Source organism: Apus apus, chromosome 12, assembly GCF_020740795.1.
Source record: "Apus apus isolate bApuApu2 chromosome 12, bApuApu2.pri.cur, whole genome shotgun sequence".
NCBI classification, from domain to species: Eukaryota; Metazoa; Chordata; class Aves; order Apodiformes; family Apodidae; genus Apus; species Apus apus.
In genome coordinates this window covers 4628530-4643699 of record NC_067293.1, presented here as the reverse complement: position 1 = coordinate 4643699, position 15170 = coordinate 4628530, and the positions used below count along the sequence as shown (strand labels likewise).

General features: G+C 50.7%; 3 protein-coding genes across 9 annotated transcripts; 1 reads left to right on the top strand and 2 right to left on the bottom strand.

Annotated features, from left to right (window-relative positions):
- Nucleotides 1-136: 136 nt before the first annotated feature.
- CMC4 (C-X9-C motif containing 4) lies at nt 137-4294 on the bottom strand. The gene is made up of 2 exons (XM_051630067.1): nt 4232-4294; nt 137-1660 (listed from the first exon to the last, which is right to left on the bottom strand). The coding sequence occupies exons 1-2, from the start codon at nt 4287-4289 to the stop codon at nt 1491-1493; spliced, it is 228 nt and encodes a 75-aa protein (XP_051486027.1). The 5' UTR covers nt 4290-4294; the 3' UTR covers nt 137-1490.
- Nucleotides 4264-9564, bottom strand: MTCP1 (mature T cell proliferation 1). Of its 7 annotated transcripts, none has more exons than XM_051630065.1 (6): nt 9525-9564; nt 9256-9311; nt 5950-6870; nt 5678-5848; nt 5473-5524; nt 4264-4299 (listed from the first exon to the last, which is right to left on the bottom strand). In XM_051630065.1, exons 3-5 carry the CDS (start codon nt 6055-6057, stop codon nt 5477-5479), a joined length of 327 nt encoding a protein of 108 aa, XP_051486025.1. In that variant the 5' UTR covers nt 6058-6870; nt 9256-9311; nt 9525-9564; the 3' UTR covers nt 4264-4299; nt 5473-5476. The 7 variants fall into 7 exon arrangements, with proteins under 7 accessions (XP_051486025.1, XP_051486020.1, XP_051486024.1 ...); XM_051630060.1 differs by having other exon boundaries at nt 5950-6915; nt 9525-9549; XM_051630064.1 differs by lacking the exons at nt 9256-9311; nt 9525-9564 and adding an exon at nt 9235-9253 and having other exon boundaries at nt 5950-6915.
- Nucleotides 9565-9863: 299 nt separating this feature from the next.
- Nucleotides 9864-15113, top strand: BRCC3 (BRCA1/BRCA2-containing complex subunit 3). The gene is made up of 8 exons (XM_051630335.1): nt 9864-9987; nt 10149-10269; nt 11006-11092; nt 11630-11718; nt 12144-12199; nt 12776-12907; nt 13472-13515; nt 14390-15113. Exons 1-8 carry the CDS (start codon nt 9883-9885, stop codon nt 14539-14541), a joined length of 786 nt encoding a protein of 261 aa, XP_051486295.1. The 5' UTR covers nt 9864-9882; the 3' UTR covers nt 14542-15113.
- The last annotated feature ends 57 nt before the right edge of the window (nt 15114-15170 follow it).

The window sequence follows — 15170 nt, the reverse complement described above, 5'->3', positions numbered from 1 at the left end:
AATTATTCTGATCTCAAGTCCCAGGTGCAAAACCAGAAGCAGCTTCTATTTAAACCTGATGATACCACGTGTAGCTCTGGCCTGTGAGCTTGCAGCCCTGTGGTGCTCTCAATAAACCACCAAACTGAGACTGCAGTTTGTTCCAGTAATTTATTTTGTACCACGGTATTTCAGAGTAGTGAGTACAGATGATTTTGCTCCTTTAGGCTTCAATACACTTAACTATAGTGCCTAGACTACAGTGGTCTGTTTATAGAAGCTGTTATTTCTTAAGTAGGTTGTAGTTGATCACAGCACAAAAGTCCTTTACGGCTAGATCTAACGACAGAGTTAGGGGCCTAGTGGGTGTGAAGTCTGGTTCTTGGGTGCCTGGGCCCTGCAGTGGACCTGGCACCCACTGAGGTGCCTGGAGTCCTGTTAGAGGGGACAGAGAGACTTGGGAAGCTCCGAAGGGTGATGCAGGAACCTGCCTACCGAGCTCCTCCTACAGGTCACAGGACATTCTGCTATAGGTGTGAGAGCTTCTGAAAAGCCACCTCTCCCCGAGGGTCCAGACACAGCCGGCTTGTGAGTGAGTCTGGAATGCGGTGTTGAAACCAAGTGCCTGCAACTGCTTGTCCAGTAAGTGGCACCTAAATCAGTTCCTGGATCTAGCCCAGGGCTTTGTGACAGGCCTCTGGGTACCAGCGGGTTGAACCACGCTGGGTCCCTAACATATTGCTTCAAGGTTTTTCAATCATATCTAAATTGGTAACTTTTTATATCAACAGTCAGATCTTTCAAAGGAATATTGCTCTTTTTAAAAAAAAATAATAATCATCATCTTATTTCTGTAGCAATCCCTGAAATCATGTTCTTGTAACATCTTTGTCATGCAAATAGCAGCGTGTAGGCAATTCTAACAGAAGGTAACCAAGAGTCTGCCCAGTGGGAAAGTGAGGCACTTGAGCAAAGTGACCTGTAGTCACTTGTGATCTATGCAAGATCTAGGAACAATCTCCCCAGACCTGATTCCCATTCTTGAGCTTGAACCACTGGGCAGGCAAATGTTGTCTGGAATTACTGCAGGATGGCAGCAATACCTCTGCTGTGTCAAAATGGGCTTGTTTCATGTGTCATGCTTGAACTCACTCACTCTTCTGAGCTCACTTCCTGTACCTCCCGCTCCAGAAGCCAGAATAACTTGGTTCCAGTTCTCCATTTTGAGAGCAAGGATGGACTAGAGTAAGGTAAGCATTCTGAAAACATCAAGTTGACTTTTCACAGACACAGGTACAATGCAAAAGACAATGTAGATGATGTTTTGGTACATAAAATCAAGTCTGTTAACCAGGCCATCTGTTGGTACTACGTTATACTTTTTGGTGTGCTGGAAGGTGTGTTCTAGGAGCAATCTGGCTTTCCTGAAAGTCTAAAGAAGGCTTGGAAAAAAACACACACAAGTTCTGCAAATGAGTCCATGCTCCAGCACCTGCTGGAGCTGCATTGTGTTACTGAGGTGGTGGGGGAATTCCTTCTGGAATCACCTTCAGGTTTTGTCTCTCCCTTTCTTCTTTCTCAAACCCTGAACAACAGATGGATCTGCCCCTGGGGTAGCGGGCGCAGCACTTCCGCATCTCCTGCAGCATGGCTTCACACCTGGACTCCATGTAGTTGTTCACTGGAAAATAAGAAGGAGACACCAAGTCTGCTGAGGAGAACAGGCTTTGTCCCCAGAAGGGACACATCTAGCTCAGCCCTTCAGCTGCAGGGCGGCTCGTGAAAAGCAAGAACTGCTTCCAGGCATTTCCTCACTTTCTCGGCTCTACCACGAGCTCTCTTCAGTTTCAGCAACCCAAGCCAGGCCAAGGCAGCCTTGCTGTTGTGGATGGGAGCATCTTCAATCCCCCCATGTTGTAGTTACCACTTCTCACTGCAGTAAGAATGAGGTTTCACTTACTGCTGCCCTTCAGGCTTTACTTTCTTTAGCCTGTCTGCTTTTCAGCTGGATCATGCCATCCATGGTCTTCACCCCAGCTGCCATGTCACTCTAAGGTTTACAGCTGAGTGTAAATATAACAGCATCCAAAGAGGACTTGGTATAAGCAGGGACATTTAGACCCTTCAGCACTGCAGGGTTTGTACAGGGAAGGGGGGGAACATGTCAGGCAGCCTCCTCTAGGCCTGTCCTGGGCAGGCTGCTGCTCTGCAGGGTAACAGAAACAGGCAGCAAGTGAGCAGCAGGCCTTAGCCAGACCCAGCAGCCAAATCCAGTTGCAGAGAGACAGCAACAGGACCACCTTCCACATAAAGGTCCCACTCCTAGCTCAGCAGATCACTTAGGCACAGAGATTACTTGACTTCCTCGCACTTTCCTTCCTAGGCTCCTCCTCTTGTACAGTGCCAGAGCTGGGTCACAGGGCTAAAAAAGCTCCTGGTCTGACCTGGGATGACTGGGCTCACGTCATTGTACATGGCACAGCTTGGTCACCTCTGCACTTCCTTCAGCCTGCCTTTGTTTCGGGCTCAGAGACATTGCCCTGCACTGCAGCTTCAGGCACTGCAGGACACGGGTGGGTTTCCAGTGTCCTTTCTGCCCTAGTGCTCTGATGACTGCCCCTGTGGGCTAAGGTGGCAGAGCCCACAGTGATTTGCAGAGGCCCTTGGAAAGAATCACAGAACCCTAGGGGTTGGAAGGGACCTCAAAAGATCATCTAGTCAAACCCCCCTGCCAGAGCAGGGTCACCCAGAGCACATCACACAGGAACGTGTCCAGGCAGGTTTTGAATGTCTCCAGAGAAGGAGACTCCACAGCCTCTCTGGGCAGCCTGTCCCAGGGCTCTGTCACTCTCACAGGAAAGAAGTTTTTTCTGATGTTTATGTGCTCCAGTGCTCCTACGCTCCCATTGCCCCTTGTCCTGTCACTGGACATCACTGAACAAAGCCTGGCTCTGTCCTCCTGACACTCACCCCTTAACATATTTGTAAACGTTGATGAGGTCGCCCCTCAGTCTCCTTTTCTCCAAGCTCAAGAGACCCAGCTCCCTCAGCCTTTCCTCATCAGGGAGATGTTCCACTCCCTTCATCATCTTTGTGGCTCTGTGCTGGACTCTTTCCAGCAGTTCCCTGCCCTTTTGAACTGAGGGGGCCCAGAACTGGACACAATATTCCAGATGCAGCCTCACCAGGGCAGAATAGAGGGGGAGGAGAACCTCTCTTGACCTACTAACCACACCCTTTCTAATACACCCCAAAATGCCATTGGCCTTCTTAGCCACAAGGGCACATTGCTGGCTCATGGCCATCCTCCTGCCCACCAGGACCCCCAGGTCCCTTTCTCCTACAAGAGAAGCCCTGCAGTACATGAGCAGACTGAGCCTGTGGCCCGAATTACCACCCACCTGCCTGCAGAGTTGCCCCTGCAACCACCACACAGCTCACCTGCTTGTAGTCTGCCAATAAAGGCAGAAATGAGCTGCTGTGGGACTGGCCCAGCTGATTGTAGCTGTGGGGTCACCAGCCTCCTGCCAAGGGCTCCACCAGCTCACTTAGGAAGAACTCCTTCCCATGTAGCTGGGCTGCCTTGCCAGGTATTTCCTCTTACTCATTCCATGAGGCAAATCCAAACCAAAATATTTTAAAAATATTGTCCTCTGCAAGTAACAATCCTGCTCTCCCCAGCTCATGCTCCTGAAACACATTATCACAAAAGCTCCCTTGCCTCTCCAAATATTTAGCTGATCTAATACAAAACAGCTGTTCAGGGTCTCCAGGAGACCACCTGATACCTTGAGGCCAGACCACATACACCCAGCCCATTCCTGACAGAGATCTGCCTCACCTGCTCTTAAAATACCCCTGGAGCTGGAAGCTCTGCAGTCTTCTCATACAATCCACCCACTCCCTCCCTCCCCACTCTGTCAGAGAGCTTAGTATAATGTCTAGCTCTTCCCACCTACAGCTGTGTCCCAAGACTACCCTTGGGATTTCACTTCCAGCATGGAGAACACCCTGAAACCAGCACATCACTGTTACAAAGGCTGCTTTGCACTAAGGGTATCTTGGCATTTACAATCAAGCACAAGGGAATTTCAGTAAAACCAGACATTATCCTTGTGTTTGTTTTGCAAGCAGGGGATGCCTGTGTGCTTGCGTGGTTCCTTCTGAAGGGGAAAGGAGAACAGAATTAAGGTCAAAGAGTTAAGTTCCACCAAAAACCAAGACACCAAAAAGACAAAATTACACTTGGTACCTTGCAAGCATTTCTGTATTTCACAGGCTTGTTTCTGGCAGGGATCCTTCTGGGACATGTTCAGAGAACTAAAATGATAGGAAAATGTTACTGTAGAAACAATGTGTTTTATAGGGGATAGGGGGGCAAGGCAATATCTTACAGTCAAGGCCTTAAAGAGCTCCCTCTCTGCCACAGTTCAGCAAACATCTACTGCTGCCTGCAGGTGCCAGCCAACATCCACCCCCAGTTCTCTGTGTCTGCCTAAAGGATGATCGTGTGGACAATGAATATGGGAAGTTTTACATTGCTAGACTTGAAGGCCTTTTTCTTTCCTCAGGTCAAAAGGTGTCCTTTTCCACTTGGATGCACAAAGATTCCAGTAATGATTCCAATTAACACGGCTGACTAGATGTCAACAGTTCTGTGTCTCTAGATGTTACACTAGAACAGGTATTTGGGGAAACACCCTCTCCCTGAGCTCCACACAACCAAGGACGTGCTGTTACTCACACAACTGCAGCTTGAGGAGGCACTTAGAGAAACAACCAAGCAAAACAACTTAGTTGTGTATGTCCCATAAAGACAACAAGGAGGGTTGTTTGTTCCAGGAGAGTCTCTTGGAAGTCCCTCTCCAAAAAAAAAAACCCAACAAAAACCCTGGCTGGATCAAATCCATCTTATTCAAATCCCTAGAAAACGATTTCAGACACTCAGCTTGGCTTTCTGCAGCTGTGACACCTGTAACTGTGATCTGTGAGACCAAAAGATGAGAAAAACTTGTAGTACTGGTAGTGGGATGGGAGACCTCTGCAGAAAAGCACCACTGCTACTGGAACAGTGGTGGGACTTCAGCTCCCTCTGAGCCACAGTTCAGCTCCTGCCCTGCCCAGAGAGCTCCTGCCTTTCCCATTTCTGACAATTCACCAGCCCACACCACTTCCCAGTATGACTAGGGCATTATTTCCAGCATCCTGGCCAAACTCCACTTGGGGCAATTACATTCTGTCCACCTAGAACTCCCCCTGATGTTTCACTTGGACACAACACTTCAGTGCCTGCCCTAAACTCGTGTCATGGCACTGTCTTAACTGCTTCCACCTCAGAGGTGGCTGCATTTCAGTGGAGACAGAACCATTTATTGTACAAAATACACAACACCTTCCTAGAGCCACTGCTCCTGAAAGACAAAAATTACATATTTAAGAATTACTGGGAATAAACAGAGCACAGTACAAAGCAGGGGTAACGTCTACACATACCAGATTAATCACCAGGCACGAGTTTAAGCAGCAGTTCTTCAACACCACCAAGCTGTAAGTGACAAGGAAAAGTTCAATACGTCTACAGTTACTGTGGCTGAGCTAATGGACTTCAACAAAACAACAGTCCTTTGCCGTCCCTCAGGGAGCTCAAACGACTTCACAAACAGGCATGACTATGGCCTATTGTTGCCACCATCCTTACCATGAGGTGGTGCTCTATCTCCCAAACGCGAGAGTTACTATCCCTGTACTGCTCACCCTGGGACAGCTGCCACATATGAGGCAGCCGGGATGGGGGGAGCTGGCTGGGTCGCAGCGCCTCACCCAGGGGAACCTGAACTCTTTGGATCCGAGCCCTCAGCATACCTTCCTCCTGGGGGAAAGTAACAAAAAGAGCAGGCAGTTACTGGCAATGCAGTAGAGGCACCTACAACAGCAAAGCTACAAGCACTGGGAAGCTCAAAGGACACTTGCCTCTTCCGCAGCCACAAGCCACGTTTTGCGGTGCTCGTCACAGTAAACACCTACACGACGCACCCAGAGCCGGACAGGAGGAGCCCCAGGGTGCCCTCCTTCTGCCATCCCCTCAGGCACTTCAGGATGCTCCCTCAGCTGGGTGGGATCAGCCGGCAGGATGCACACATGGTCTCTTTAGCTCCGAGTACATTGACGGAGAAAGCTCTCGGACCTGGAAGGCACCTCTGGGTGACGTCTGACTTACTGTCTGAGGTGCTATGTGCTGCAGTGTCCCTAAAAGTCAGGTTGGGAAGCTAAGGTGGTGCCTAAGTGGATGGGAACTTCATGGCAAGAGGTACACTGGGACATGCTGGGGGGTGTCTGTAAGGCATTCTGCGGCAAAAGGTGCTACTGGGGCAAAGTGAAACCCTGCCAACACTGGCTTTGCTTATTCCACTAACAATCCTAGTAACAGTCTTGGTGTGAAACCGGGGGCTGGGAGGGGTGGGGGGAAAAAGACAGTGGTTTACACAGGAGTTCCGTGGCTAAGGATGGTTCTAGATCCCAAAAGGAAAACTTGTGACAGGAGGTGAAATGAGCTTAACAAGAACGAAGGTCAGTCTGGAGACAAAGCATGAATCTCCGTCCGCAGGAGCGCGTGGAGCGGTCATGGTGACGGGTCCTTGGTCTCATCTCTCAAGAGGATGGCAGCCTGGTCCATTCCCACACCAGCTTCTCATGGATGGCTCTCCTGCCTTTGGGTCGTTCAGCTTTTAGATGGTTACCAAGAGCCACTGATAGCAGCAGGGGCAAAGGAATTTTGGACATGGAGGTGGTTCTTCCTACTGGAATTTTTGTGTACCGGCAAGTTTACACCAGTTAGAGCCAGCGGGGCCATGAGCAAATGGAGGTCAGGGGGAATGATTCTCTCTTTGGACCCTAGAAGAAGTAATCAAAATGGCACAGACAGTCTTCATCCTTTATCTAGGTTTAAAGTAGAACAGAATTAAGCTGTGACACAAGACATAAACATCCTCCTGCTACGAAGCAGCTGCAATACTCCTATCCCAGGGAAAACACAGGGGTCTTCTGAAAACTTGGAAAGTTAGAGGGCATCATTCAAACAGGAGCAAGAAAATCTGGGTGAAAAACAAAGCAGGGGAAGTCAGGGAGAGAAAAAAAAAACCTGTTATACATGGGGGACCATAAATAACAGAAAACACATTTCCATGTTGCTCTACCCTACATCAGTGCTTCTCCACTTTTTTGGAGCAAAGGATCAGTTTGAAACCAAACCACCAACCACTGGCACAGTAATTTCTAGCACAGAAAACTTTCAATGTGCTTTTATTATTTCTTTCTTTTTTTTTTTTTTTTTCTCCCACTTTCTGCTTTCTTGCTTGATGCCTGGGAATGTGTCTGTGCATTCCAAAAAAAAAAAAAAGAAAAGCTCCACTGCCCCAAAGACCATCCTGTGATGTGACACAGCCACCCCAAGCAGCACCCCAGCCTTGGGTCACTGGCAGTTAGAGGAAGATGACAGCAGACTGACAAGCCTCACAAGACCTCAAAGAACATGCTACGAGGGTTAAAGGGACATTTCTCTAAGTACTTTTCATCCTATTTTACCCTAAAACCACTTTTTCCAACAGCGCAATGAAGCAGTTGCCACTGCTCCCTTCCAGGCAGCTGAATGTAATCACCCAGGTTGGAATTTGGCCAGGATACTCCCCTCCTCTGCAACAAACTGCCAAAAGCTCCAGCATGACCCAAAATGCTCAAGAACTTGCTTTCCTACCCCACTCAAAGCTGGAATTTCTACAGCTCATCAGCCCCAGAAGGCTCAAGATTTGACTTCAGTGCTGGAAAAGTACTTCTCAGTGAGTGAAAGCAATGTCCTGCACCAAGTGAACTCCCCCAGGAAGGTTCTCTATCCTAACCTGGTTCAGGCTTGCTGACCTAGACAGAGGAAGGCTGAAGTGTGACATGTGTGTTTGTGTTTACTGAGCATGGACGTGGCAGCAATGACAGGCACAGGGTCACAGGGCTCCTACAGAGGGCCCTGCAGCATGGGCAGCAGTTCCTGTGTTTTCACCCTTTGCCCCAAACTTCCTCCAGACTCCACAGCTCTGAGTTCAGTTGCCCAAGTTCAAAGGCCTCTCTTTTTAGCAGCCCCTAAGGCTGTTCAAGGTGCCCAGTTAGTGCCACAAATAAAAACCTGAAGCCAGGCAAAACCAGCTGGGCTTGAGGCAGAGCAGGGCTGCCTGCAGTGCTCACACCAAAGAAACAGGAGGTTTGAAAAAAACATTCTCTTAGGCACCTGCACCTGAAACATCAAGAATGGAAAACTTACACAAGACCTATTTTTGCAGGTTTTGTCAAAAAGCACTAAAAATGCCAGAAGGAAGAGCTGGGTGAAAGGAGAAGCCAGCTAACTTCTATGTAGAAGAAGCTGTAAAACCTGCTCCTTACATTGCTTGCCTCCTAATCCATCAAAAGCACCAACTCATCCAACAAAAACCAAATCACCTTAAATTTGCAGAACTGCAGCATCATCCTTTGACAGAGATGTTAAGGTTGCCATCAACAAGATTGCAAAAGTCTGAACTGTTTAAGATACTGATCTGGAGAGCCTTAAAGCCCAGCTCCCACAGACAGGATCAAGACTTGCAGGTATTCATTCTGCCCATCTCAGCACCAGACCCGAGAAATTTAATGCTGTTCTGGGACCTGGGTGGATTTCTGAGTCATCCAATATAGGAAGAAATGTGAAAAGGGCCAGAAGGAGGATTGCAACTTGTACTGAAGACAATTTATTTGCTTTTAAATTTGGTACATTCATATATTTTATGAAAACAGTGGAAGAAATTGCTCCAGCTGCCACTTGGACCATCCCCAGAGCTGGAGCTCAGCACGCTGAACAAACTCCACCCTTTGTTACCTTCAAAAGGGGACTAGGTCAGATTGTGAGAAGAGTTCAGCTGCCATTTAGGTGCCAAGGAAAACAAGCACTGGTGAGGCTCAGTGAACTGGGCACAGTGGTTACAGAGCTCCTGGAGCCGGGCTGGGCAGGGTGCAGCTGCCTGCCCACCCCTGTGCACGGCCCTCGGGGAGCTAGAGGGGAGCTGAGCCTTCCTGGAACACCCAGCCTGCATCTAGCAACAAGTCAGGGACCAAACGAGCTGTCTGCTGAGGGAACAGCATCTCGACTCACTCTAAAGCTTCTTCTCGGAGCTCTGGACTCCAGCCGGCCTGGGGCTCGGGCCCCAGACAAGCTGCACGCCCAGCTCTGCCCAGGCCTACCGAGGGGTAGCAGATGCTCACCGACCAGCCGGGGCTGTCCAGCAGCTTGGCGAGGGAAGCTCTGGCTTTGGTAGGATCTAAAGGAACAGGAAGACAAAAAGAAACGGACGTAGCCTGGAGGGAGCCCCGGAGGAGGCGGGGGGGGCCGCGGCAGGGGGGGCGGGAGCGGGGCCCGAGCCAGGGCCGCCCGAGCAGGGGCCGGGAGGGGCGCGGGGCCGGGAGCGGGGCCGGAGGCGGGGGCGGCCAGCGCGGCGGGCCGGGGCTCGGCGGGCCGGGCCGCCCGGACCTACCTGAGCGCCGCGCAGGTGGCGGCAGCGCCGCGTGCACCCGGCAAAGCCTTCCCCGCCCGCCCCCGCCGCCCCCCGCGGCTGCCTGCCGGGCCCCGGGGCTGCAGCGCAGCGGAGCCCCGCCCCGGGCTGGGCCGAGTCGCCCCGCGCCGTCTCCCCGGGCTCCGCCGCCCGCCCCGCCCCGCCCCGCCCCGCGGCGGGGCCCGGAACCCGCGGCACCGCGGAACCCCGGGGCCGCCACTCGCGGGGGCGACACGGCTGGTTCCGGCGCGCGGCACCCGCCGAGCCCCGGGCAGCGCCGATTGGCTGGGGCGGGCGGGGGGCGGGCCCGGCGCTGCCGCTTCCGGGGCGGCGGGGCAGGATGGCGGTGCAGGCCGTGCACCTGGAGGCCGACGCCTTCCTGGTGTGCCTGAACCACGCGCTGAGCACCGAGAAGGAGGAGGTCATGGGGCTCTGCATCGGCGAGGTGCGGCGGGGCCGGGCGGGGCGCGGCAGCCGCTGCGAAAGCCAAGCCCAAGAGGCGGGAAGGCGTCCCCGCCGCTTTCCCCGCCGGGGCTCGGGCCTGTTCCCCCAGGGCGGTTGTTGCTTTCGCGGAGCAGCCGTTTACGCCTCCCTCTGTGCCCCCAGGTTGACACCAGCCGGATCGTTCACATCCACTCCGTGATCATCCTGCGTCGCTCTGATAAGAGAAAGGACCGCGTGGAGATTTCTCCAGAGCAGCTTTCAGCTGCTTCCACGGAGGCAGAGATATCCTTTCGTAGAGCCAGCAGTGACGTGCTTTACCTCAGCCCTCTCTGCTGGGTTGTAGACTTGCTCTAGCTGGCTTGAAGTTCCCTGACACAGGGGAGCTGTGGCTGCCCCCTCCCGGGAGGTGCTGAAGGGCAGGTTGGATGGGGCTTGGAGCAGCCTGGGCTGGTGGGAGCTGTCCCTGCCCGTGCAGGGGGGTTGGAACTAGATGATATTCAAGGTCCTGTCCAACCCAAACCACTTCATGATTCTATGACCTGCTGCTTCCCTCCTACAGCTGTTTGGTTTGGAGGGCTGTGCTGGCAGTTCCATTCCCTGGAGTCCTTGTTGCTTCCAGCATTTGCAGTGGAATTGTGTTGTAGCTGCTTTTTATGATTCTTTGTATTTGGTCACAAGTAAAGCAGGATGTTGTGGGGGGGGAGTGCAGCAGTTCAGCAGGAAGACGTGGCAGGAGATGAAGGGCTGACAAGTCTGTTTCCAGGCCTGGTGTCCTGGAGAGCCCTTTAGATCCATACCCTCCAGGATGTTGTTTTGGACACCATGTTGTTTGCTTCTGCAGCAGGAGCATGGAAGAGGCTTCCCTCAGCTTCCTACCACGTGTCTTATCACTCTGGAAAGGAACCTGGAATTCTGCTGACTAATGAGAAACTCTTTTAAAACTCTGCTGTTTTTCCTTGTATAAAAAAGCTCCCTCAGTTTGCTCTGCTGGTTTCAGAAGGCACCTTGACTCCCACACAGATTGGCTGAGATGACAGGACGTCCCATGAGGGTGGTGGGCTGGTATCACTCCCACCCTCATATCACTGTCTGGCCCTCACATGTTGGTAAGAGAAATCTTGGTCTAAGTCCTGTATGAAAACTCACAGCTGGCTCCTTGTATTAGTCAATTTACTGGATTTTCAGAGCTGCATATCCTGGGTTTATCCTTTTCTGTCCTTCAGGACAGGGTTGTCTGGGTGGGCTTCAGGTGCTGCAGCTGCACTTGACTCCAGTCACAGATCAGCTACTGCCAGCCCTGCTGTGCTTCCAGACAGGAAAACTAGACCTAGGGAATAGCAAACCAGCTGCAGGAGTCATAGGCCTGCTGGGATGGCTTTTGACATCTGGGAATGTTCATGCTACGTAGTGTCCTGTGGCACCAGGCTGCTGCCAGGATCCTTTTTGTCAACTCATCACCTGTTCTTAAGATTTGCTACTTAATTACTTTTTTACTTTAGTCCCCTGGAGTAGTAAGTACTTTATATTAAAGCTTTGTGACATTTGTCACCAAATTCCAAGTCACCCTGCAAAAGGTGGCAGGTCTTCTTCCTCTCCTTCAGGTGACCAGGCCAGTTCTCATTCTCTAACTCCTGTGTCCACAGATGTCCGCACACAAGCCATGTATCAGATGATGGACCAAGGTTTTGTTGGGCTCATCTTCTCCTGCTTCATTGAGGACAAAAACACAAAGGTAGGCAACTTCAAAATGGCCATAAAACCTCCAAGCACCCATGAGAAACCTGAGCCCCAAAGCCTGAAATCCTTGCAGCAGCCTGCAGGGAGGGTTGAGCTCTGCTTGGAGCACAGGCGAAGCAGGGCCAGAATGATGCTGATTGGATTTTCATTCCAATGATAAAATAAGAAATTATATATTACTCTGTGCTGATCCACAGCCTGGCTTTCCACTAGGAGGGCTGGGCCGGCTCTGGGGAGGCTGCAGAGTGTGTGTGTGTGCACAGAAATGTCTGTGTTAACTTGTAAACAGTTCCAGCACAGCAACCAAAGTGAAGAGCCACCTGTTCAGGTGCCATTTGAAAGCACATCCTGTCGTCTAAAAGAATGGGTGGGTTTAGATGATTTGTTTCTTGGAATCTGACTTTCTGCTGTCTCTCTTAGACAGGCAGGATTCTCTACACCTGTTTCCAGTCCATTCAGGCCCAGAAGAGCTCAGAGTGAGTACAGCAGAATATTCTGTCCAGTGTCAGGTTGTGTTTCATCTCATCTTTCTGGGCTGTCTCAAGTGGCTTCTAGGCTCATCATGAGGAGCAAATACTGTGTAGAGGTTTCTGAAGGAGGTCTCCTTACTTCTGCTAACATAGGCTGTTGGAAGAGAATCTAAAGATTAGGACTGATTAATTTAGTCTAGATAATTGAGTAGCTTAACATTTGATGTAGGACACTGCAGTCCAGGTGTGAATTTGTGCTGTAGCCCTTTCTGTAGAAGGCCCTTTGCTCTCACCTCCAGAGGCCAAAGCTTCAGGCTTGCCAGGTGTCTTGTCCCCACCAACCCCACCCATGCTGTGCAGTGTTCTCAGTACAGGGACTTTATCATGAAGACAAGGAGGTGGCTCTGAGGGGCCTCCCTTTGCTTATCAACTCAGGCACATGTTCCCAAAAGCAAACCTGCAGCAGTGCCACGTGTTGGACAGACTGGGGCAGGTTTGTAGCAGTTTTTCATTCTGGTTGGTTTTTTTTACATTTTTCTTTCTTTGCTGCTTTGAAGTTAATGGTATCTGGTACCCTTTTAGGTATGAGAGGATTGAAATTCCTATTCATGTTGTCCCCCATGAAACCATTGGGAAAGTGTGTCTAGAATCAGCTGTAGAGCTGCCCAAGATCCTTTGCCAAGAAGAGCAAGATGCCTACAGGAGAATTCACAGGTAACAGCCCTGGGGCTGCAGCCTTTGTCAGGACTGTCTTTGCTAACACCTTCTGCTGTTGCTGTTCTTATGGTACCACAACCGTAGCAGAAGATAAACAGTAAGAAGCATTAGAAGCTCCTGGGCCTTTGTACAAGAGCAGATTTCACACCTTCAGGTGAAGGAGTTCAGGTCCTCTCAGCCTTGCACACAAGAGCTCAGCATAACTGCTTATTTACTCCAACAAAAACCAGTTGGAGCATGTGTGAGCTGATGGTGGCACTTCAGTGACATGTGTGTGACAGTGACTAGTGTTGAACCAGGGTAATGCTGCTGACTAGTCCTGAAAGATGAGATTGTATATCAGCTTTTTTGTGTTTTTCTGCCTCTGGGGCTCAACACTGCTGGTTCTGTGCTGCAAGATCCTTGTTATCCTTGTGAATGTTCAGGGCTTCAGCAAGTGAAGCAGTTGAGATGTGTCTGCAGTGTCAGTGACGGGTGGGGGCTGGTTCTACAGCCTGGCTCTGCCTGAACTGACATGCTCTGCTCCCTTGTCACTAACCTGCTCTCTGTTTATTCTCTCAGCCTCACCCATCTTGACTCCGTCACCAAGATCCATAATGGCTCAGGTAGGGATTCCTTCTTTGCATGCAAGAATCCAGGGTGCTGCTCCCAGAGCCTGAACAGTGGAGTCTTGAGCAGGGCTTGGGTTGGTGCTCACCTGGGGGAACAGCTGGGTAGCAGTCCTCCCTCTGCCATAAAAGGCACTTGTAAATATCTACAGAAGCACAGTTTTATCTTTTTCTTTGCCATAAAGTTAATTTCCAATCACAAACATGGAGTCACATTCCAGGGAACTCCTAGAGACTGTTACCTTGGTACATAAAGTATAGTGGAGGAACCAAATTGTAACAACACTTGAAAGGACAAAAGGGCTGTAAAATAATCTAATCCTGGGGTTCAGATGCTGTTGTATCCTTTGACCTGTGTACAGTTGGTTGACATTCCAATAAAGTGACAGGTTTTGGCTGTTGGAACAGCAAGGGGACTTTGTATTTGGTGAGTGTTAAAGGAATGTCTGGCTGCTCTGTAGCCATGTTGCATCTCCTGGCACCTCTGCACATTGTCTGCCCGGGATATCTTTGCCTTGGCCAGTGAGGTTGAATCCTAATCCTGCTTCTGTTCCAAGATGGTTCCCCATGGTCCCTTCTCACCTGTTCAATAAATGAGGCATTCTTTACTCTGAATTTAGAAATCAATTAGCATCGTTGATGACTTGTATGCAGAATTCCAGGTCTCTGCTGTAGGTCTGTTATCCCTCCCCAGGGTATCTAAAGGTCAGGTAGAAAGAGCTTGTTTCCCTGTTCAGCAAGCTGCTCCTTCTGGCTTTCCTGTGGGGATGGCTGGTTTCCTTGGCTGTCCTTGCTCTGGGCTTTGTTGGTGGTGCAGCAGACAGGGTCTGTGTGTGTTTGCACTGCCATGGTGTGTTCTTGCTCTTTGCAGTGTTCACAAAGAACCTCTGCAGCCAGATGTCTGCCATCAGTGGGCCACTGCTCCAGTGGCTGGAAGACAGACTGGAGCAGAACAAGCAGCGAGTGCAGGAGCTGCAGCAGGAGAAGGAGCAGCTTCTGGAGGAACTGGCTGCTTTAGAGTGAAGGAGGAAATGCAGACCCTTCAGAAAAGACATGAAAAAAAACCCTCCACAAGACCTCCTGGCTGAAGGGTGGCCCCACATTGCCTTACAGTGAAGATACCAGCTGTGCCTCTTCTCCTGTCCCATGCTGCAAGGAGCACTTCCACAGGAGAAGGGTTGATCTGCCTCAGCTGGATGGGAAGCAGTGGTCTCTCTCCAGATGTTGCATGATGCAGTGCACTTCTAGCTCGGTGGGGTTGGGCAGCACCTGAAGAGACTGTTCTGGAGGGTACAGACCCAGGGAAAATGTGATTTCCTCCTCTGTGTTTTGACAGAAGTCTCACTGCTTTGCATATATTCAAGGAGCCTAGAAGAGGAGGGTTAGAAGGGAAAAGTGTGTCCCAGAAATGATACTGCCACCTCCTGCCTTCTTTTAGTAGCTTCAGTTGTCTGTGATCTTACTTCTAGTAATGTTCTGGATTGCTGGTTCTCCACCCAGGCAGGAAAGAGGTGTGGGGGGAAGTGACCTGGAAGAAGTTTGACAGAGGAGCTGTGCTCAGTACCCTTCAAACCAAATAAAGAATTCCAAAGGCAGAGCTGTTTGGAGTAGAAATGAAATGGATGCTGCAGAGTGCCAGTATTGTTTGGACA

What these genes read in the sequence shown, in the direction of transcription:
- CMC4 (XM_051630067.1), bottom strand. Translation starts at nt 4,289, where the DNA reads ATGTCCCAGAAGGATCCCTGCCAGAAACAAGCCTGTGAAATACAGAAA. An exon ending in AATACAGAAATGCTTGCAAG is followed by an intron (nt 1,661 to 4,231) that starts GTACCAAGTGTA and finishes CTTATTTTCCAG; the next exon opens with TGAACAACTACATGGAGTCC.
- MTCP1 (XM_051630065.1), bottom strand. Translation starts at nt 6,057, where the DNA reads ATGGCAGAAGGAGGGCACCCTGGGGCTCCTCCTGTCCGGCTCTGGGTG. An exon ending in GGCTTGTGGCTGCGGAAGAG is followed by an intron (nt 5,849 to 5,949) that starts GCAAGTGTCCTT and finishes ACTTTCCCCCAG; the next exon opens with GAGGAAGGTATGCTGAGGGC. An exon ending in AGATAGAGCACCACCTCATG is followed by an intron (nt 5,525 to 5,677) that starts GTAAGGATGGTG and finishes TGTCACTTACAG; the next exon opens with CTTGGTGGTGTTGAAGAACT.
- BRCC3 (XM_051630335.1), top strand. Translation starts at nt 9,883, where the DNA reads ATGGCGGTGCAGGCCGTGCACCTGGAGGCCGACGCCTTCCTGGTGTGC. An exon ending in TGGGGCTCTGCATCGGCGAG is followed by an intron (nt 9,988 to 10,148) that starts GTGCGGCGGGGC and finishes CTGTGCCCCCAG; the next exon opens with GTTGACACCAGCCGGATCGT. An exon ending in GCCTACAGGAGAATTCACAG is followed by an intron (nt 12,908 to 13,471) that starts GTAACAGCCCTG and finishes TTATTCTCTCAG; the next exon opens with CCTCACCCATCTTGACTCCG.